General features: G+C 37.0%; 1 protein-coding gene across 1 annotated transcript in view; it reads right to left on the bottom strand.

The window, feature by feature from the left end:
• Positions 1-23771, bottom strand: part of LOC111052114 (homeobox protein goosecoid) — a 55171-nt gene that overhangs the window by 18223 nt on the left and 13177 nt on the right. The window contains exon 3 of the mRNA XM_039429422.1: positions 22054-22310. Coding sequence (XP_039285356.1) covers positions 22054-22310 — 257 coding nt within the window. The remainder of the gene's footprint in view (positions 1-22053; positions 22311-23771) is intronic.

Here is a 23771-nt window from a genome sequence, read left to right as displayed (position 1 = left end):
CTTCCCAATCTAATACACGAATCAATATTCGTGTATTAGATTGGTAAGATTATTTTTGATTCATTTCCTCTCATCGCCCTCGCCCATTTTGTCATATAATGAGTCAATAGAATAATAATGGCTTAGAATATTTTTTGTTCGAGAAAGGAGTAATCTTTGTGAAAATTATTAATTGATTCGATATTTTAATCGTTCAGAACAACACAATATACTCTTCAGTACCCAAATTATGCTATCAGTCAGCCTAACAGTTCTGTAGTTCTAAACTCTAAAAATTCAAATAATATTCAGTTTGATGAAATTAAATGAGCTTGAATTCAGTTGAGAACTATCATGGTAATTTTCCTCTCGTTTGAAGAAGCTGAAAACTGGTATGAACTCAACCAAGTAATGGAAGTATAAGATATATATTAGATTTCTGAGTGATAATGAAATAGATCATATTGTATCCTTTTCTGTTAGTCGAGTTTTCTCATGCAAATGAATCTTATATTTGGATTATCCCACAGGAACAGAGTGAACGGGCATTTTCCAAACAATCTCGAATGTTATCCTTGAGTTTATCGTCGGTTTTTGCTAGACCGTATGTGCTCGAAATGCCTCTGATCCTACATATTAAGTTGATGGGGAAAAGTGAAAAGACTCATCAATTCCCCCTTATCCTTCTACTTTTTGCCGCTTTGTTATTCGACGAGTGGCAAAAACAGAGACTCGTTTTTATTGTTGTAGGGATTTTGCGATTCCTGCCACAAAAAGGAGGATTCAAATGACCAGTGGAGAGGATAAGCGGCCATTCTGTGCTTGCTGCAAGCTCTACACATTTCTCTAATCTCCGTTCTTCTTGAATCAACAAAAATGGTGTTTTCCTCTCGATTAATTAAACTTCCATTCTCCATTCTTGCTAGCTTTATTAAGGAGTCAGTATGAAATGTACTGAATTGTAGGAGAGATCAAAATTACTATTACTCTGGAAGTGTTGGTAAATGTCAAAAGTAATGGGGAACGAAATCTCTCTGTGACACTGTCACTAAGTTGTAAATGTTTATACTCTTATAATTCTAGATCTTAAACGATCTCTTTGTAACGTGGAGTGTGAATTAGCTTTAAATTACCGGACTAGTTGTGATAACAAGCTTGATAGTTGAATGATTGGTTGCTAGTAGAACCTATCAGTATTGGCTGATGGACAATACCTTGTAAATGAATGAATCTTCTAGATTATCATCTATGTAATGAACTTTAGAGTGTCAAAATTCATCCTCAATGTGATCTCCCTCAAATTTCTATTTGAAATGTTCAATAGAGTTCGGAAAACTGCGTTATAAAAATTATACCTGGCCTAGCTACTACTGGGCGAACGCACTAGACAGACGAAAAAAAATTCACACACATGAAGACGTGAGCAGACATATGTTGCGGACGGCTGTATGTGCTGCAACATTCGAACACTTGAGTAGGGATTTTTCCTCTGTCTCTGCATAATAATATTATAGAATCAACGCCCTAATGCAAATATCCTGTGTCCTCTTTTTCATTTGGACAGATTTTTACCTTGAGCAAACTAGATTCTTGGCACAGTTTTGCTTGAACAGTTGAAGGAATTAAATATGACTACCATGGTTATGATATAATCTGAGATATACTAAATAGTAAAACAGTGAATAGGTCAAGTAGGTTGTGAATATTATAGTTTGTCTAAATACAGAAACTTGTTTACTTAATATAGGTAAAAAATACTTGATTCATTTTTAGAGTTAATTTAAAATCTTTAAGAAGAGTACAAGAGTTTTTTAGTTTAGGATGTTCTTAAATAAATTGGTGTGCGAGGGCGTGAGAAGAAAGACTGTTAGAAACAGAGGGAAGTAACGAAGAATGTTCCGCGAATAAAAAGTTAATGCGCTGGAAGGATTTTCTCGAGTGGTTACAGAATCAGCCAACTTGGAGCGGCGCTATTAAACTTTAAGATGGATGAAAAATATTATTTTTCGACGAATAAAATTGAGGAAGAAGCAGAAAAAGATGACGACTGGATGAGAATAATGTAGCGCCGGATGAATTTCACATGTATTTTTCTTCCCATCCACCCTCTGCGTTACTAGAGCTCAAAACCGTCGTTCAACTTTCCATCTTCTTTATCGACTCTTTTCATCTCGCTCGCCATCTTTTCACAATATCTTACCCATGTATGCGAAAAGGAGCACACAAACTTATCTAGTATTCAACGGTAGCAGTTCATATTATATTCTCGTACAGTTCCCAATCCCAGGAATCTTGGAAGGGAGTTCAACGAAACAATCTCCATGTCCAATGCTCTGTCGCATACGTTCTGTTATATTCCAATTTGCTTACTTCTGTTCGCAATTCTTTATATCAATTTTCCGACTCTCAAACTATTGTTGCTCTCAATAAAATATCTACAGGATGAATGGAAAATGAATATTACTCTCTGAAGTCACAATTAGTGGAATCCTCATTTACCGAAAGTTAGAAGCTCTTATTATTTCATAAGCTACTTTTTATTACTCCATAGAAATATCACAAGAAATATCTCTTGGATTGGCTTATACCATCTAATTCAAACCATGGTCTCTGAATATCCTCTAAATTGATTTGATTTGATTCGCTGCCTTTATTAAAAAAAATGAGTGATAGAGATGACCGAGATTCCACTAATATTCCCACAACTGATTTTAATAAATTGTTTTTCTCCAACCATCCAGGGAGATGATTTTTCGAATACTTCCTACTTTCAGTCATTGCGATTTAGATTCGTTCTTGAGTAATCGTCTTTCTATTATATTAAAACTCTCCATTTATTCGACTGCGTTTCGTACACAATATCTTTAAACTTGCAAAATATAATTTATCTAAAAAAATTTTATCTTCAGAAAAATTATTGTTTCTTTTCTTACAAATCAAGATTTCACATAGGAAGAGATAGAGCAAGAGATATGAGTGGATGAAAGGATAGAGTACGGTGAAGTCCGTGGTGGATGTTGCTGAGCCGTGCACGCTGAGAGGGCCGACTGTTATCATTTGGCAATGAGCTGAACAGAATACAGGGGTTATCCATTATGCATTTAAATCACAGAGATAGGAGTCTTTGTATTATGAGAGCAAACAGGATAGCGAGAAGAGGGTATATCGATGAGAGCTGGGTTCAGCAGGAGGGGTGATGGGGATGGCTTGGGCAGAGGAGGGGGCTACTCGTGTATGCAGAGGGGGGGGGCTCTGGCGGGCTTAGCTACAACTGGAAACTTGCATCTCAACCGCGGTGATGAGGTTTCAAACTGAAAAGGAAATGGGTGGTGAGAGAGGCGGGGGAAGGACGTTCCAGAAGATGACTGTGTTAGATGGAGTAGTTGATACCCAGAATCATCGGGCAAATCGAGCGAACAGATCGCTTCCCGTTATTCTTCGCACACCCCTAATCTACCCCTTAGATTGCCGCCCCATCTTCACCACACAACAAACAATCTCGTCCATTCTTCAAGTTACGCCAAGTGATGCGCTCGACGCTGAATGTTTCACCTGGGTGGTCTCCCAACAAAGTCGGTGAACTATATTCGATTAGACAGCCGACTAACACATTTTTATTCGATGAGTTCTTTATGCACAACGTCTTTCCTTTGACTGATTTATGGCTAAATGGAATAGCAGCTGTGGAGAACGAGACAAATAATTTAAAAATAGAAATAATTTGGGGAATAAAGAAAGTAGAATCATATGAAGAAATAATTGAAAATGTGAAAGATTGAAAATGGAGGGGAGAGAAAAACTAATCTGTCCTTGTATGTTGAAATTGATTTGTTTCAATCCACATTATTCATACTACACCTTATGATTATGGTGAATCATACTATAATTATTCAAAAATGAAAATTCTTTGCCGTGATAGTAAAATACATAAAATATTTTCATCACAGTAGCGACTCGGGTCACGATTTGTGCTTGAAACAGTTTCAAGTACTGATAATCATTCTGCAATATATCACTCTGTAGTATGTTCTCAGTTATTTCAACATTTGTCAGCAGACCAAATTTAAAGACAGGCATAATGAGATCTACTCGTAAATCACATAAACCAGGAGCCTGCACAAGAGCACTGTCCACACGACAATAAGCCGAGCTGTTTGTTGAAAGACAAGCGCACATTGGCAACTAATCGCCGCAGCGGCGGCAGAAGAACGAACTGCGGTGGCGGCGGCGGCGGCAGTAAATTGACATGTCGCTCATAATTTATGCACACGTATGACTTGCTAGCACGCAGATGAAATGCAGTCGCCGTCGAGCATTCAAACCCTTTGCGCTCTCCTAATACGCCATAGCAATATCGCAGAGAAAATATATACCGCGAGATTTGAACATATCTGTATAGGCCAGCGTATATTATACGATCAGCCTTATGTCAAACAAGGGGCTAGATTAGTATTAGCAGCATGAGGTTCGAGTTAGAGGTCTGAATTTTTCATCTCCTCTTTTATAAGCTTGGGAACAGGAAGAGCGAGTGTGTGTTCTGTGAAACAAGGGTGAACAGTAGTTTTCAACTCCTCTGCCTCAAATCACGATTCTCGTCCCTCTCTTTCGAAGTCTCCTCAAACTCTCTCTCATCTACTGCCCCTCCCACCATATTATTCCCTAACCAAACCGCTAAGGCTCTGAGACGATGGTGTTTTCTGACTAAACACTCTTTGTTGATTTACTGTAATAGAATAATCTCTGCTGCTGCTGCTATTGCCTGCCTTCGCCTTTCCTTGCGTTGTGTTATTCCCCTCCTCCGCTTTACCGCTAACCCTGCCTCCCACCCCAATCGGGGTCCGAGTCCCCCTCATTGGACCCGATTTTCGCAGTATGAGTCGGACCACCCGATTGCAGTTAGGCGCTCCACCAACGAACAAAGGCAAACACTCAAATTATAGCTGCAGAACGATGAATGATTGTATTTTATTAATAGGATACTCTCGGCTCGTTTCTACCCCCCTAAGGGTTCGATTTCCGAAAGGGAGCTCTTTCCCTCCGACGAATTTTCCACCCTCTTCTTTTCCGGGAAAAGTGGCAACACTCTGTTCCATCATCCCCACCATCGAATGTCTGCTGCTCTGGCGCCTACATCTTTCACACGGTGCTACAGATGTAACGATTTTCCTCTTCTCTTCCCTCACATCCACTCACACATCTCACCCTCTCTCTTCCTATCCTCCAAGCAGCTAAATCCTTGTTCACACACTTGCTGTTCGATCAGTCGTGATTTCCCCTTTCAGGGCGATAATAACTTACTACCTTTTTACTCCAGCAACAAACTTATCAATTGTTTCCGCTAGAATTGGATCATGCGATTAAATTTTGTTGTTTTGTGAACCAACTCTTTTGTCACCAGGAAACAAAAACTTCTTTTCCATCCGGTGAATGCCCGTTTGTGATAATCATCTACTCAATTTATTCCACCTGCTGTATCTAGAGAATTGAAAATTTAAATTTATAAATCTTCTTCTTTCGCTAGTTTCTTCAGTGAGGAGATTGGCTATAATCATAGCAATTAATATCATTTGTACATCTCCGCTAATAGTTCTCCCAGTTTGATGGATTTATTGTGTGCCGAATTTTTTTTTTCGAAATTATAACTTTTCCAAGATAAAATGTTATTAGAGTGCTGGATTGACTTACGATTCTCACGGTATCGGAGTAGTTTCATGATGTAATTCAACACATTACGTAATTAAATTCTAATATTTCCTCTATTGTTTTCCAACGTTTCCCTTGAGTACTTAGAATTGTTGTAGACGCAAAATCATCATAAAAATCAGTTGAACGTCCATTCTATGCCTGAGTCTTCTACTTTGACTGAGGGAATTCTCCTGTTCTCTGTCCTTGTTAGTTTTATTCCTTTCTCGTTCTTTTGAGGGAAATTATTGTCGTCCCCACCACGTCCTTTGTAATTTGGTATTTTTTAATGTATAATATTGCCCTGATACCTATTTTTTGAGCCTGATTCGGTCGACTTGGAGACCTGAACAGTAGACCGCTTTTAGATTCTGTAGAGTACAGACATTATTTTCTGAGTTGATCTGTTTCTTATCTGATTTAATCATGACATATTCGTCTTGTTTTTTGTTCTCTCCTGGAGCATGAAATTATATAATCGGGAATAATGTATTCCATCAGTTTTTAATCGCTTATCTTTTCTTCAATAACTTATTTATGAAGTATTTTATTAATTCAGAGCGGTTGACTGCTGCACTTTATTATTATTGTAGGCTATGGATTAGTAACAGTCGAAAACCCATTCAAGGGTGAGTAATGAATATTCTATAGTATTGTTGTATTGTCTTTATTTTGATAATTTTACTGTAATTTTAATGTATCAGGTAACAACCCCTGATTTAACAATTATTCAATTAATTTAAATAATTAATCGATTATTTTATGATCGAATTTTACTCAATTTTGTAGTCTTACATCTGAGATGTATTACGATATCCTAATGTACAACAAAGTGAAATTAAATGGAGTATCTTCCTACTCTTTATTTTATTGGTACAGTCATTTATATCTCTGACCTTTTGTAATTGTGAGTAAAGTTTGAAATACTCACTGGTTGTACATCAACTGCAACTCTGTAACTTAGATTTCAAATTCTACAATTAAAACCTATAATATTTATGTAAATTGTATGTATTGTATTCATTAGATGATTTCATGAGAAATCATTCATTGAATACAATATTTAGTATGTTTTTTTATTCTAGCATTACTAAGTAGTTGTGACTTGTGTTGCAGGTTTTTTGTGGTGTGTGTGTATTCTTGAATACTCATTCAAGGATCGAGCTGTAAATATGCCTTGCTGTCGAACGAGGGCTTACGAATTCGCCGACCGAGATGGCCAGTGATATCGGACATCTGACCTTGCCGTGCGGGACTGAGAGACGATCTTCGATCTGACGCCACTAGCCCGTTGCCTGGAGGCCATCACCCTTCATCCTCATCCATCACCCTTTGGACATCGGACTCGAGGACGAAAGATCTTAGATAAGTACTTGATACCTCCCACTACAATATCAGATGTGTCCCCGTAAATTTGGTCTCTTAAAGACATGAGTATTTGGTCTCTTAAAGACGTATTGTATTTGGTCTCTTAAAGACATGTGCATTTGGTCTCTTAAAGACATGAGTATTTGATCTCTTAAAGACATGAGTATTTGATCTCTTAAAGATATGTTGTGTTGGTCTCTTAAAGACAGATTGATTATTTGATTATCCATGTAAAGATGTATTTTGTAATATTTTCAGTCAACCACATATCTATATTTTTATTTCCAATACCCTCAAACCACTAGAATTAGGACCACTTTATTGATACGATTCAAGTCCGCAGATCTCAGGGCCTAGCACAATTTCAACAACTAAGCCTTCTCCGACAAAATCATTTGTCACCAGGAGATCGGCTTAATTGTTCATAACTTCTGAACTATTCTAGGCTTCCCACTTCACTACTAAGAAATTAGCTCAATAGGAATCATGTATTATTCATTTTCTAATCTCTACAAGAGTAATCACTGATGATTCCAGTTTTCTGTTAAAATTCCATATCAATGGTGATGATCTACTATGAGTGATCACAATTCAATGCCTGAGATTTAGATAAACATCAACGTCAGACTTTGACAGTATCATTTTCGTTAAAGTGAAAAATAAATCAGTGTACTACTAGTTCTACATGGAAACTAAATCCTGTTCAAAATAGTTTTTTGCATATCGTTCAGTGACCTCATTGGTTGTGTTTGTTTTCAAAATGAAATTAGCAAGCAGATGAAGGAGAGGAGAGAAAAGGTGCTGTTCGATACATATTAGACCACTTGACAAAACAATTTGGGAGGATTTTAATTAACGAAAACAAAACAGGCTTGCGGCAAGGGTGGGTGTGAGTGAGAGGGTGAAGCAATGATTACAAGGGTGGGTGTGAGTGAGAGAGTGAGGCTCAGGCACTGGCCCGATCATTGAAGGGGGGATCAGTTATGATGTGGATGATGATGATTTTGACTGAGATAATGACATCCAGAAACAACAAGGGAGACTTGGAAGGTTGAAAGTCTCATCTATGTTGGCTCTTGACGATGGCAAGGGTTAGTAGCCCATGATGTGTGGTGTGGGAAGAGTGAAGAGTGCTCAACTCATGGAGCAGACCGAGACCATTGTCTAGTAGCCGTAAGTACTCCTGCCTGCCCATTCACAGTAACCCCAGCCCAAAACCGGCGCTGATATGAGCTTCACAAATTAAACCAACACTACACCAACACACATAAATCTCAACATGAAGTATCCAGCCCTTCCCTCACCAACACAACAACACATCCATCTCTACTCAGCCTTGCTCTGTTTTCTCTGGCCGATGACTAAACTATCAATATCCCTTTGTACACGCCAGCCTGTTCACTACATTCTAACCACAGCACAAACATTCACATCTCACACAAATCTCGCTCTAATTCAAGCCCCTTTATTCTTGGCATTTGTGCGATCTTGTGCGTATCAAACGCAACGTTTTGGCTTCAATCACATGTAAAGACCATAGCCACACACTGCCTATTTGCAATTACACATTTGGAATGATAAGGGCTCTCAATGCTGTAAGCTTAGTAAATAAGATCGAAAGACAATAGCAGCATAATCATCTCCAAGCTATTAGTCCCATAGGACAAAGGGTTGTTTGTATTCATTTGGTATCAACGGATTGTGAAGAAGAGGTAGTCATCTAATCTTGGATTAACTAGACTACTGGGCTGAATTTGATATGCTCCAATACAATGCAATTGAATATACGACATTAAAATAAGTTGCGGGTAAACAAACCTTGGGCTTCACATCTACACATCTGTCAAAGCTCCTAGTTGAAATACATCAGAAAAATGTCAGTATGAATGTATGTTATACGGCATAGAAGTTTCTACATAATTTTCGATACATGGGAAGAATATTTTCTCTTGGTGATGACCTATAGAATCTTTCATCGGAATGAATTTGTATACATTTCAAATAGCACCACCACGCAGTAGCTTCAGGACTGGGAAGATTAATTGAACATTTCAGAAATTCAGAAAGACAAAGGTAACACTTAAAAATATGAAGTTCAATAGCTAACCATTTTTCCTATGTATAAAATAATACATTCTGGAAAATTGACATTCACCTATTTAATACAAGTTTGAAGATGTCTAGATATGAAGCCTGACGTTTGATTACCTGCATCTATTAATAATCATGAACATCATTATAGCAGTGAATTGATTTACGGAGGCATTGGAGTGGAGGTTTGTTGTGGAGGTTTAAAGGAGATAATTGGTTAACTTTAGCAGAAGCCAAGTTGAGAGGTCTGGCTCAATCTGAACCTAACTTTAGCTTCAGCTTATAGTGTTTGAAACAGCTTGAGGCTATGCCCAGCCTGTGACTTGTGCTGTTTACTCTGCACTGTTTGCCATTCGATATCTGAGAATCAAATTTGGCACGACCAGAAAGGGCAAACACATGTAGTGAAGCTCACCTGCCAACTTCCCTGTAAGTTCTTGAGACCCCTACATCAGTTTACTTTATAATCTGACCGATTCAGGGCTATTATATATGGAGCTCAAGTGCAAATCTGGTTGCATTAACACATTTTCACAGTCTGTAACAAGACGTTGAGCTTCCATTAAGCTACAATTCTGTAATAATTATAAAATTCAACAATATGATAAATATGATGGAATGGGATAGAATGCCTTTTGTATTTTTGATGACGGGGTGAAGTATGGACAGTAAAGTCCATTCCACCACTTAACCACGAAAATAGGACGAAAACGACAAAATATATGAGACACTATTCCAACATCATTTGTTCAACTATAAGAATTTGGTTCGTTATATTATCAATTTAATCGAAAAGTGATCATGAAAAAATGATAGTATTCATAAATAACACATCATTCTCAAAATTTGAAAATTGTTTGGAAATATTATAATTTGTTGATTTTTTATAATTTACACAACATAGTTTTTGTCAAAAGTATTGGTCACGTTCACCATTTTATGAATAATTGAAAAATTATTGATCTTTTAAAGACTGTACTCCTAGCTTCAGAAAACTAGATCGCATTATACAGGATAGATTTCCCAAGCCCCATAAGGAATGGATAGGAATTGGCAGTTGGAGACGTATGAAAACTATTCGTGTTGGAGAAGACTATCAGTGATAAAAGTCACTGAATTCTCCACTCCATAATCTTCTTGAGGAACTATTTTGGTAAATTGGTGAAGATTCAGAAATAATGTGAAGATTCAAGATAAAATTTGAAGTTTTGAAAACTTTCACCGAACCTCAAAAACCTTAAGAATATTCCTGCTATAATTGACCAAGGCGATGAAGAAAGTATATTTTCTTCATCAGAAAAAAGAGGAAAAACGGCCAACTTTAAGCTTGGTTGAGTGATTTTCACTCAAAACTCAAACAAACATTAGCATTGCGGTCGTCTTGGTTCTGGTTGTGTGAGATGCAAAATGGTTGGGAATTTCTTATGAATTGTTTATTGTATAATTAGTTAATTAATTCTGAATTTCTTGCTTCCAAAAAAGGGTTAACTTTTTCAAACCATCGAGTATCTTTGATTTTTTATTTCTTTTCTACTCCTCTGAACTTTCCAGCAAGCTTTCTCGGAATGAAAGTTTAGTTACTTTGTCGGCTCCCCTATCTTGAAGTTTTTTCAGCGAATTTTTCAACCGTAAATCTCCCTAGAAGACCAGACACACTTGCTTTTTAATTAATTCGCGATCTGAGAAATTGATTGATAAAGTATTCAGGTATGATTTCTGAGGGTAGGTCTATTGTTTTTCCAAATAATAATTACTGAACAGTACGGACTGAATCAAATGCATTTTTTTGAATCTCTAAAAGCCAAGTGGGTCTTCAACTTGAACTCACGTCTTTCATGTATTATTTGTCTTGGAGCTGCGAGAAGGGAATCAATAAAGAATCATTCAATTCCAAATTCAAATAGGAACTTTCAGATGTAGTTCACATTCTGCCTTTTACCATTGGATTTTATTATTATCCTACAACCTCCATTGAACACTACACGGTCTTTTATCACTTATCCAAATATATAACACAACTGCATCATTTAGTTCTCATGAATTATTAGCCTTAATCATGCTTAGTGAATGTGTTAGTCCAATCCAGGATGATTTGTTAATAGGTCAAGGTTTTCCACTGCTACACCGAAATTAATGATATCCAAATACTTTGTTTAATTTCTAAACAAGATGATTGCAGTAAAACTAGATGGAAAATGGACGAAAAATCAAAATTCGCTGTCTTTACTCTTTGGCTCGTTTTTACTCCGGGCTACGTCTTTTACCCCATTATAATTCAACTGCAATTGAACAGTCATCATAATATTTGTGTATGCTTCTCTTATTTGTTCCCTTGGCATTGATTTTTCACATGACATCACTGAATCATATTACAAATATTGAAATACACTCACTTTCGGAGGAGACGATAAAGCGTCGGTCCCGACAACCTAAAAAGTAGTCGTCATCTCTCATCATCCCTCTCACTCATCACCCACGCACAAGCCAAAGAGCTTATGTGGGCATCACCCTCAGAATTATTATTATACGTATAATCTTCATTGACTCTCAGCTCTCTACACCTGGCTACAATATAATTTTGAGTTGCCATGAATTTAAAATTATTTAGTTCCTAAATTTTTTAAGAACAAGGTCGGGACTGAGTATGCATGCAACTATTCATACATTATTATTGCATTCTGAACGGATAAGGCACTTGAGAAACTGCTAGAAATTAGCTTGCCTTTTCACGGATCAATAAATCACGCTACTACCAGGGATTGAAAATTTATTGATTTTTTTTATTGAACATCAAACATTCAAGTGAGCACTTATCATCTCAGAATCCGATCAGCCGGATCTTGAGACCAACTGTCGCTACTTTTGTCGCTTCACTTCTCAGCTTTTATTGTTTGCTTTGTTCCTATTCTCGACCGAGACCAATTTGTTGATTAAACAATCGTTTCTCTGTTTGCGTCTCCATTCACCAGCGACAATAAGTTGACTCTTGACACGTCGGATGCAATCAGAGAAAAAAGATTAAACATAGAAGAAAGAAAAAAGCTGCCACCTTCCCATGTAAACACTAGAGATTTGACTAAAGTCTACTAAAGGCTGAGTTGATAAGTCCAATAGTTCGTAAACACATGTCTCCAAAAATCACGCTAAGTTGGAATTCTTTACGAGAAGGGATATCAAAAAGTTAAAATAGTTATTATTATTGATATACGTTTCGTATAATATCTATTTCTACCCTTCAGTATGGAATAGTGATCTCTGTATAGAATAGAATCTCTCAGGCTCTATATACTGTATGCATATATTTTAGAATCTCTTATGCTCTTAGACTATCACAAAGTCTCCATTTGATAACACAACAATCCTTATTCATATATATATATATATCATTGTCTCAATTAGTTCAATCGTTCAATGCTGAGTTTCCACCAAATCAATAAGCTGAACCAACTGTCAGAAGTTTCGAGATTTGTTATCCAGCTTAGAGCTGTAATATAGATTTAACTTTATCAACTCATGTTCAACGGTAATGCGGAAGATGACTCCGAAATTGGGAACTCAGGGGCTCTATTAACGGCTTACTTGATTCGAACTCACGGGTTCTATTAACGGCTTACTTGATTCCTGTCTTCCAATTAGCAAGCTTAATTTATTGAAAAGAACCTTTAAATTGAATATGCGGTTATCTGATTCAGCACGTTCTTCTCAGCACTCAGTAAACTGTAATTCAACTGACTTGCTGAACTACTGCGAGTTTTGATTGTACTATTTTATTTGATTTCGCTTCGAAGTCATTTTACGTTCACAAGACAATTTCCACGAACAAATTAGCCTATCATGTTCTCGGAAGAACTATTTAGTTCCTGATATAACGGAATCAGAATCCAAAAATGCCGAAAAAAATATCAAATAAAAATTGTGAATAATTGAAATACCAATCGTTTTATTTTTCTAGTGACTGCGGTCGAATAAAAATGTATTCAGTGGGGAGCGATTGCTAATCATCGTTTACACGAGAAAAATTGCAAAAAACGAGACAAGTCGACAACAAGCCTCCGAGGAATAAATCGGTGAAATTTTTCATTTTTTCTCGTTCAGGAAAGTGAGGTATGCTGCTGTAATAAAAAAATACAAATCATTTTTGTCGCGTACACTTTAATATTAACTTGTCGATTTTTTGTTTGTGATTGCGGGAAAGAGGAAAACAATTACTACGTAAATACGGGATCCTTAATTAACTGGTTCCCTATGAACGAAGGCGGAATAAAAAACTGGGAAAATTCGACGGGGACGTTCTGGTAAAAATTGAAGGGTTGGCTTGGAGAGCTGTTGAACGTGTTGTTGACAAACCGCCCCAAGGGGCGAATGTAGCCACTGATACAACGAGAAGCTCGCTTTAAGGTTCTGGAGAAGTTAATGATGATGATTGAAAAATACTCGCAGATACTTCATTGGCGAAGAGATACCCTGGGGTTGCCCTGCAGCTCTTCAATGGCAATTGAGAGCTTCTGACTTTCAGTACGACGCAAAGTCATGAAATTGCCGAGAGATGAGGTGAATTTTTACACGATCGCATACCGGCAATTCCTAGAGGCAGAACGACGTTCAACCCTCTCCAGAGCAACCCCTCGGATGCGTGTCAACCCCTGTGGAAATGATCCACCCCTGTGTCATTGGACAGCCAATTACTGTCGTTCTCTTAGGGACCGTTGGTCTTCATTCGACTATAATGAGAATGGTGTGGTCTTAACTGTAGCTGGATGCTGGTTCACTCATTCGCTTGTCTGCTGTCTGCTATGAACTTCAATAGTAGTGATTTGAGCCCACCTGTCGACCTGTCGGCTGCTTTCTGCCACTGCAATCGTTCATCTTTATTGCGTCCTCACCTCAAACGTTATTAAATGTACAGTCACTGATTGCAAGGCTGTAGGCTCACTTTGTAACACAGCGCTGGTTGTCATGAATAATTGCTTTATTTTTGATTGCCTGCTTGATAAAATCAATCGCTGGAGAGATAAAACGCCGGTATTTAGAAATTAATGTCCTATTAGAATTATAACAAACTTTAAGCATGGTGGAAAACGGAATTTAAACTATTATGATGCATGAATTGATAAAATCAATTCAACTAGCAATTGGTACTGTAGGTATATAAGTAACATGCTAGTATATGGCCGAAAACTTCAGACATTGATAGAAAGGCTATATGACCAGATTAGTGAATTCGATATCCCTGTTTTGGTGGAGATGTTGTACAGGAGGAAGTTTCGCTGAATCCCTTCTCTTTGTTATCAGGAGTGTAATTCTGTGAGTGGACATTGTATAGTCTTATTAAGCAACGGCTTTAATTCTCATACCTCATACGAGTAGAACTGGAATTGAATAGCTTCAATAATATTGAGCAAATAGATTATAATATCCCAGAAGAATGAGTAAGATGGACAAAGTTGGTGAAGGATGAAGGTTAGCTGTTATCGAATTTGTTAATCAATTTTAAGATTTGTGAAGAATGATTACTCATAAGCCTCGTTATTCCGCTTCCCTGAATAAATAAATTATGTTATTAATACGAATACTCAAATGATATGAGCGCAACGCAACAGGACCTTAGATTTTGAGATTCTGTAATAATTTAATTATTATTTTTTCCAGGAAGGAGCTGACGTTGAAGAAAAGAATAGTGGAATAATGTAGGTGTGAGTGGAATAAAGCTGACGTTGAAGGTAAAAGAGAAGATTTAAATTGTTTCGAATCTTCTACGGTTGGCTGGTTATAGCTTTGCACGCTGCCTTTTAGATTATCTTTTCGTTTTGTCATTACTCTTCTCTTTGACAAAGAGCTTGTTTCATATCGGTGGAATATGAAAAGTGAAGTATAAAGTGCTGAACGTCCTCAAGTGTAATGAAATATCCCAGGTATTACGGCGTATCTCGTTCCTGTAGCATTTTCCCCGTCATTTTTCTGTTTTCGCCCTCCAGTCTCCATTTTCTCAATCGGAGAACGCTTTGTAATTTTTTCTGCTCACATAGACACAACTGTATTTGCAGAAGTGTGGGGGCGAAAACACGGAGCTCAAGTCCCGAGGTATGATTTAATTTTTTGTTATCGCTTTTATCTTCGACGTTGTCAGTCGTTTGTCGCGTAGCACAGCCTTCACGAGCCGATGGCTTTTCGTATCTTGTTACGAAACTTTCCTCTTCGCAGATCAAAAAGACAAATAATAATAAAAATATCGGCGCAAACGTCAAAAGGAACAGCAGCAGCACCATGCATTGTATCGCTTCACACAAATAATAAAATAATATGAGACGTAATGCAGTCGGATGACATGAGGGGGTGGAGTCGTGATAGTGGTGGATCGTTCTCGAATTCCGTTCTAAAGGGTTCCATTTTGTCGAGAGCGAGTGAGAGAGAACTATTGCAGGGATGAGAGAGTATCGTCTAAAATTGAGGGGCTTTGACGGTATCGTAATCGTTGTCATGGATACGGCGCGGCGGTACTGGCGGCAATAACAAGCTTCCGAGGCTCCCCCAACACCCCCTCTCGAAACTCAAGGCGTGCCCCCGCCTGTCTACTGCATTTCGTCATGCCTGAGTGCAATGAATAAAGTGACAGATAGATAGATGGTTATCGAAAGGGGGGTGGGGGTTGGTGGATAAATGTGTCGGCCTACACAGATGCGAGGCACAAAGCAGGAAAGCACACTCCTATCGTCCTGATGCTGTCTATATCCATCGTCGCGATATCCAGTCACCTGTTCATTTAATCGTACAAGGCGAGCAAAGATGAAAGGCCATTCGCATCCTAGTCATTATTGCGAAAGCGCTCTTAAACCCCCCCCCCCATCTACATTCGCTTTACTATTGATTACAATTATCGCTATAATCTTTGTAGAATTACAGCAGCTCCGATAATCTCACCCCTTCCCGAATTAGAAACTAGCTTGGTGCTGGGATCCCATCAGAACTACTGAGTAATATGTCACATTAATCCATATCACACATTGGTGGTAAGCGAAGCGGAGTGAAATCCTCAAAGTCTCTTTATGCAAATCACTAATTAATGATCTTGATCATATTTGACTGATAGATTCATAAAGTAAATAGCTACTCCGATATGATTGAAAATTTTGGGGTCAATATTTTTCCATGTATGGACTGCTGATGAGTATCAGAGTCTTGGAAAGGATCAAGTTTTTTTTTAATAAATTATGATACTTTCAGAACTCACAGAGCTTTCATAGGTTCGAGAAAGTCTTGACTTCTATTGCAACCCACGACATGTTTTTATCACTGTTCCTCGGATGAATACAGTAACTTTCAATACTTGACGACATTTTTCTCTGTTCATATATACATCTTCATCATCTAATTGAGTTTCCAAACAATCTACTGAATACTTCAAATACTTGTAATTCTACTGAACTTGGTAATTACTCATAGAGTAATTGAGAATACATTTTTTGTTATCTATTAGGATGTCAGTCTCATGTAATCGAAGAAAAAAAATTTTTTTTAGATCAATTTGATCTTTTCATTTGGTTAAAGTAGGTCTACTTGAATTATTGTCGAATGAGAAATGCATTGTTGTCTAGACTATTAAAGTTAACAAATATTTCCAAAAACTCAAATTTAGTATAGAATAGAACCACTATAATTATTTAGAAATGCTAAAAAGTCCCTGTAACAGTGGATGTTTACGTTACTGACTATGAAATGCAATCCAACCACCGCTTTTATGTATTTAGATTCGGGAAGTTACCCGCATACGAGTATAAATCCCCATAGCACCGCTCATGTTGTGGTGACTTTTTATCTCATTCATATCTTGAAGAATTAAAACATTGGAATTCATTTGACAACATACATTTAATCTAGGATAAATAATTCCCTTTTAGATTCTCGTTTTCGGATCCCATTAATCCTACACCAAAGTTCACAAAGTGGAAAGCTTTACTGCAAATATCATGATTTTCATTGGATTCTTGAGCGGAGATTTGCAGCGAAACATCTAATAATTCAGTATTTGTTACTTTGCACTTAGCTAATTGTGTTTGTGTGAATAACATGAACCAGAATATGGCTAAGCTGGATGAAATGAGTGGAATATTAAAACGATGAAGTTTAGAACAAAGGATATTATTCCACATTGGTATCATCCGTCATTGTCATTACTTTACTCTACAGCAATGATCATTCTGTAATCCAGAGACTAGAGACTCGGAAGATATAGGCTTCATCTAGTAGAATTTTTCATTAACTTTAAATTTAACATTAATTGAGGAAGGAGAACATTATTTTTAGGGGAGGAATTTTACTCTCAAATATATTCTGTCATATTGCTTGGCTTGATTTCAAAGCAAGTAGGCCCAACATACTGGAAACTGGACCCAAAAAGATTACTTATTAGATCTTTAAATTTATTGACTCAATTTTCATTTGTTGACACAGTTTGCGTCAACTGCGATAAATGTTTTGAAAATATTCGTAGATTTTAACAGTAGCATCCCCTGTTATATATCTATCAATACCAGTATATTTATGATTTTATACAGTAAGGTATGGTCCATTCTTCTATCTATAAATGAACTTCAATAACATTCCAAGAAGTACAAATAGGTGATACCATATATAGAGTTATGGAGACAACATCTCTCCAAGAGTCCAACAAGATAGTGCCACGAAGATTTTTAGTAGATCGGATCAATCAAAAAATATGACACAATACTCTCATTATCGTAACATTATTAAAATGTGTACATAGACAAACGGATACAGAACACTGTTTCACTCTTTCTTGTGAACCACAAGACCGTTATGATCTTATAAAATATTTTGATAGATGAAAATGACATCTTCTAACTTACACAGCAATTATTTGCAAACATCGAGTGTCAATTTAAATAGCAAGGTACTTAGCAAGCCAAATTCAGTGCATGATGATATGGAGCATAGCATAATGCATATGCAAGGCGACATGAGCTAAACCCGATTAAGTGATAATCTAGCAGCAATGTATGCGTGCAGCTGGGATGGTGTGTGGATATGGCTAATTACATACGATAATAATGTAGGCTGGTCTCATTGTTGGTGTAGGAGAGGGATTGAGTGTGCCTGCAATAACACTTTCTCTCTCGAATCTGTACATCAACACACAACGTTTATACAGTACTGTATTTAGCTTACTCCTTGGCCTCCGAGTTATCCTGTCCTCGCCAAGGAATCCAAGTGAATATGAATAGCTGGACATGGAGGGTTGAATAGGCCGAAAGCCAACTATTTGCCCCATTGAAATGTATGTTATTAGTTATAGGATGTAAACGGAATAGTGGATTACATTGACAATCTCATACTCTCCTATATTAATTCCATGTGGTATAGACTGTTCAAATTCTCACATACACTGAACATTCTGTACAAGTAAGTTACTCTCAATTGCACACTTCATGGTTTCAAATTCCAGAACTAATTCAAAGTTTAGATAATTTGTGAGACTCCCAAAGCATTGAGTCTTGATCAAATTAATATCGAAGGTTGAGTATGAACTCAATTTGAGTTGCAAGATCAACTTTTTGTAAAAACTCTCTTCCATGAAATTGAAGAGAAAATCTATTATTTGTGAAATTTGTCTTTTTTCACGGAAGTTGAACAATTTTTAAACGAATGTATTGAAGAGATACTGGAAAATCAACCTCCATCGAAACATATTTGACGTAAAAAAATGCATGCAAAGGTTCTGCGATAAATGGAAATCTCAAATCAATCCTTACATACAAGCAAGTTAATTTTAAATCTGAACTAGTTCCTTGAAACCATTATTATCACTCCAAGTCCACCCAATTATCATCTTTAAAATTTCACTCTACCACAATAATAATTTGTTCTATAATTATTCGTTTTTCTGATTCGGGTTACCTAAAACATGTAAATAGATCCTTCACTTCCTTCCGTTGACTTCCGACAACTTGAGGTAATCGAATAAATTGAAATAAAGTACTCTAATTGGAATGTAAATGTGTTCGCGAATGAGAACTTGTGCGATGATCAGTAATGATTATTAATTGTTAGATTGTAATGGACAAATTTTAGACCTTATCTTCGACTGTGATTACTGGGTACTCTTTAGAAATTGATGCTCGACATTTCATTATTGTAAATAGAGGAGACTTTTATAATTGTAAATTAAAACTTTCTGAATTATAACTTCAAGCTTGAAGAAAATGGAGCGTAAGATAGAATGTTATCTGCTCTGTAGGCTTCAAGGTTCTTGAAACGATTGACATCATGAACGAGTAGCTGCAGCGATAATATCAAAGAGTGAGTAATAAGTAGTAATAAGAGTGTACTAAGCAGCAACAGAACTTGTGCTCCTACAATTGAATCGATTAAAGAATGCTGTTATTCGGATTCGGCAGGCACACTCTTGTTATTTATTTTTCTCGAATCTAATTAAAGCAAAGCTGGAGCTTTGGGCGATGAGAGAAGCCGTAGAAATCTCATCTGGCAGAGAGCGAAGCCACTAATCGAGTGCTTTTGTTATTATCAGCTGTGCAGCAGCAAGCAGCCTCCTCCACCAACTTTCACAGCTGCCACTCTGGCTAAGAACTTAACCAGATTGTGTTACAACACAAAAGAGCGCTAAAAATGCAATTACTCTGGCTGTTCTTGCTTGAAGCGATAAAACACTGCAGTGCTAAATTAGCGACGATGTCTAGTGGTAAAGAAGATCAAAATCAACATTTTTTACAACAAGAATCCACCACCCGCCCAACTCTTTATATTATTAGAAGTTTGCTGGAATGAATAATCAATTATCAAATAAGTCGATTCGTTTTACTAAACAGGCTCTGATACAGTTTCTCTAATTAACATTTCAAGTTTCTCAGAATTTTATTGTTGCTGCACTAATTAAGTGGAAGATGAATCGTGTTTACATTGTACATGTAGCCTCTAATGCATGGCTCATGCTTGTTACTGGCATCAAAAAAACATCAAACATTTTATGAATATTAGATTCGGTTGAGTTCTCATCTGAGCTCTAAAATTACATTTCTAATTCAGAACTGAATGTAATCATTATCAAAGATTAATTTTCACCCCAAGTAATTTCAGCTCAGTTTATTATTGAGATCCACTTACCTACACGATCAATTATTTCCAATCTTTAACCTTTTATTTTTAGCTCACTTTTCCACCATATAGATCTCGATTAATATGGAAACATCACACGTTCTCTTTGACATCTGTAGTGAGATTCACGTTTTAAGTCAGCACCTCGTTAACATTGGTTTGCTATCCGTCATTGAACAAAACAAATAGCTCCATCCTTTACTGAGTCTTCACTGCTGTTATTGCCAAGTTGATTGTTAACTATGAAGAAATTTAATTTACTACCAAAATATTCAATCTCAATTATTATTGTTGAAATTTATTATCAAATCATGAGAAAATATAATATGTTACTGTCGAATGAATTACATTGAGATAGAATTTATTATTATCAAGAATCAACAGTATATTAGATATTTAATGAAAAAGACTAAGAAATTGTCAAAAAACCACAGATTTTTAGACCATTGGTACTTAGAAAGGCCGGTTTCGGCTATTACACCTTTGTCGATCTATGTGATAAACAATACGTAATAAATTTATAATGAAAAAGACTAAGAAATTGTCAAAAAACCACAGATTTGTTGAATTCTGTGGCTTTTTGACAATTTCTTAGTCTTTTTCATTATAAATTTATAACGTATTGTTTTATAGTTTTACAGATTTATTGATACTTAGAAAGGCCGGTTTCGGTTATGGTGTAATAACCGAAACCGGCCTTTCTAAGTATCAATAAATCTGTGGCTTTTTGACAATTTCTTAGTCTTTTTCACACTAAGATATGAATAATTACCACAATATCAACTTCTCAAATACACAAAAAGTATATTAGATACGGTATACCGGAATAGCTTAAATATCTACTAGCTTGAGATAGTTGTATATCTACTATAAATGGCGGTGGTAACATAAAATTAGCAACTCTGGCATCATATATTTTCACAACATTCATAACGTGAATCTCAGGGTGCCATATCTAAAAATGCGAGTATTTCAGCTTTTCGTAAATCAAAATCAATTTGTGTTTATTATGAAAAATTATCAACACTTTCCAAATACTCTTAACATATTGCCATTCTAAAGCCAAAACTTCACCTCCCTAACCTTTCCTATTACCTTTAAAGCCTAATTGAATAGAACCTTTTAGGTTACGTTCATTTTTTTTCTTCTACATGTGCCTGTCCGCTTCCAGACGTTGGCTACCATGGTGGCTAGTTTCACTCTATCCACAGCTGCACGGAACAATTCCGTGGTGTTCATGGAGAACAATGCTCTCAAATTTTTCAGCTATGAAATCCTTCTTCTGGCCGACCCCTCTCCTTCCCATTACTCTTCTTTGCAATATGCCCTGTAGGAGTATTCATAACGGTGTGGATTTATAAGTTCATACACTAGACAAATTGAAACGCGCAGTTCTGAGGCACTCCCTGAATTTCACTGGTCCAATCAGTGTTAATCACTAAAACATATAGTTAATGCTGTTATATGTACAGCTCTCTGGTAATGACATTATTATCATATCCAAAGGAAGACAATGGAAACTCATAATAAACTAAAATGATGTTACTGTTTCATGATGGGATAAATTTAGTAAAAGAAAGAAATCGATTTGGTGAAGTGAAGAAATAATAGAATGAAACTTGAATTGAGTTGAATTTCATTGATTTCTGCAACCAACATGAAGTCATGCAATGAATCAAATCAAATCTATTTCCACACAAAAGGATTATACAAAAACAAGATGTAATGTGAGTACAAACTGAAAATTGGAAATGTTAAAAATATTAAGAATGTAGAGTTGGTATTTTATTTGGTTTGGATACTAACCTCAACACGCTCCTCCTTGAGATCGACCTTGAGAGCGAGCTGCTCCCTGAGAACGACGTCAGGATAGTGAGTCTTGTCGAAGGTGGCCTCCAGCTGTTCCAGCTGCTCCTCGGTGAAGATGGTGCGATGCCGCCTCTTGCGCTTGGGGGGCGGTGCCCCTCCCATGCCGCCCCCCATGCCACCCCCCTGCTGCACTGCCATAGCTGCCACCGCGGCCGCCGACATGTAGCCCGAGTACAGGCCTGGATACGCAACCGCTGCAACAAATTAATCAACATCAAAACTCAATAGATTCTGATAGGACTGTGATTCACTATTTTAAATATGAACGATTATGCCTAGTCCAGTCGCTGGCCCAGTCGCTGGCCTAGCCTGGTAACCCAACGTAGGCAAATGAAGGCAATGAAGGCCATCACTGGCAAACCACACTGGCGTTTGTCGACATTGCCAACATGTAAATGCGGCATTATAAACTAGAGGACCTTATATTTATATAGAAGCCAAACCAACGACAGAAAAAATACAGCCATTTTAACCGTGATTTTGAATTAATTCACATGCAGTATACTCCATATAGCAAACACTGTATGTGCATTATTCATCTGTATTTTGGAAGAAATTACGGGAATTGGGTCAAAAATCAACCCAAAATTCCAAATAATGAGTATTGGTGCTTTTCACTTTCATACATAGCTCAAACATTGCGCTACTGCTTTGAGTTGCAGATCTAGGTAGAAAGCGTCGTGTAAATAGTCAACAGTGAGAATTTGTCGAGCACCACACCCGACTGCAGACGCGGACCCAGTGAGCCATCTGCCACATAACAGTGAGATGGAGGCCACCATTTGGTGAGGCATGGTGAACCAGTGCAAGAAAAACCCTCATGCAGAAAAAAGTGTACCAAGTCTTTCCAGCCCCATTAACACAGATACTTCCCCTAAAAGGTTTCAAACTGGCTTAAACCATTCACCTCTCGTTTAAAAAAGGGTCACAAGACCTTACAATAGATGGTGAGTAAACCGAACGTCCCCTGTGGCCCAAGGCGAGAGTTTTTCTCCTCTCTTTTCTCCTTATTTTCTCTCTCTCTCTCTCTCTCTCTCTAATCATCACGTAGCTGTCAACTGAATGCTGAATGTACTGTATATCAACCAATGACGTGATCAGGGGATTATCGGCTAGACCTTTTATTGAGACATCGGATAGCTTTTACGCAAAAAAAAATTATGAACGTTCATAATCCATAAATGGAATTGAGGCTCACTTGGTTTAGGTTTGTTGAATCAGTTCAACAGAGGCTATTATCAACAGTTGAGAAGCTTATTAACATTATGCTTGGAATTTTCAGGTTTATGATTCAAAAAGATTGCCAGATATCAGATTATAGACATAGTGAATTATTTCACATTTTGATGATCAGAAATATAATATAATTTTAAAAAACGGTGGTTATCATCGGTGGGTGATAAAGAGAATGTAATAATAGAAAGCAATAGTAATGAATGAATAAAATGGAGGTATGGTATACAAAAGGAAAATATGAATAAAATATAAAAATATGATGGTCGTCTCCAAGCAGACCAAACTGTAAGAATGTGTTTGCATGATGCTTTATTCGGAAGAAGAGCTAAGTCTGACCTTAGGGATCGAGGAAGCTTCGACATTGCAGAGGAGCTTTTCACATTTCCTTCAAGCTTTTCCATTCTAAGAGTGCTGTACTA

The sequence above is a fragment of the Nilaparvata lugens genome, chromosome 5, assembly GCF_014356525.2.
Source record: "Nilaparvata lugens isolate BPH chromosome 5, ASM1435652v1, whole genome shotgun sequence".
NCBI lineage: Eukaryota > Metazoa > Arthropoda > Insecta > Hemiptera > Delphacidae > Nilaparvata > Nilaparvata lugens.
Note: the sequence above shows the minus strand (reverse complement) of the source record. Positions and strands in the feature narration are given on the sequence as shown.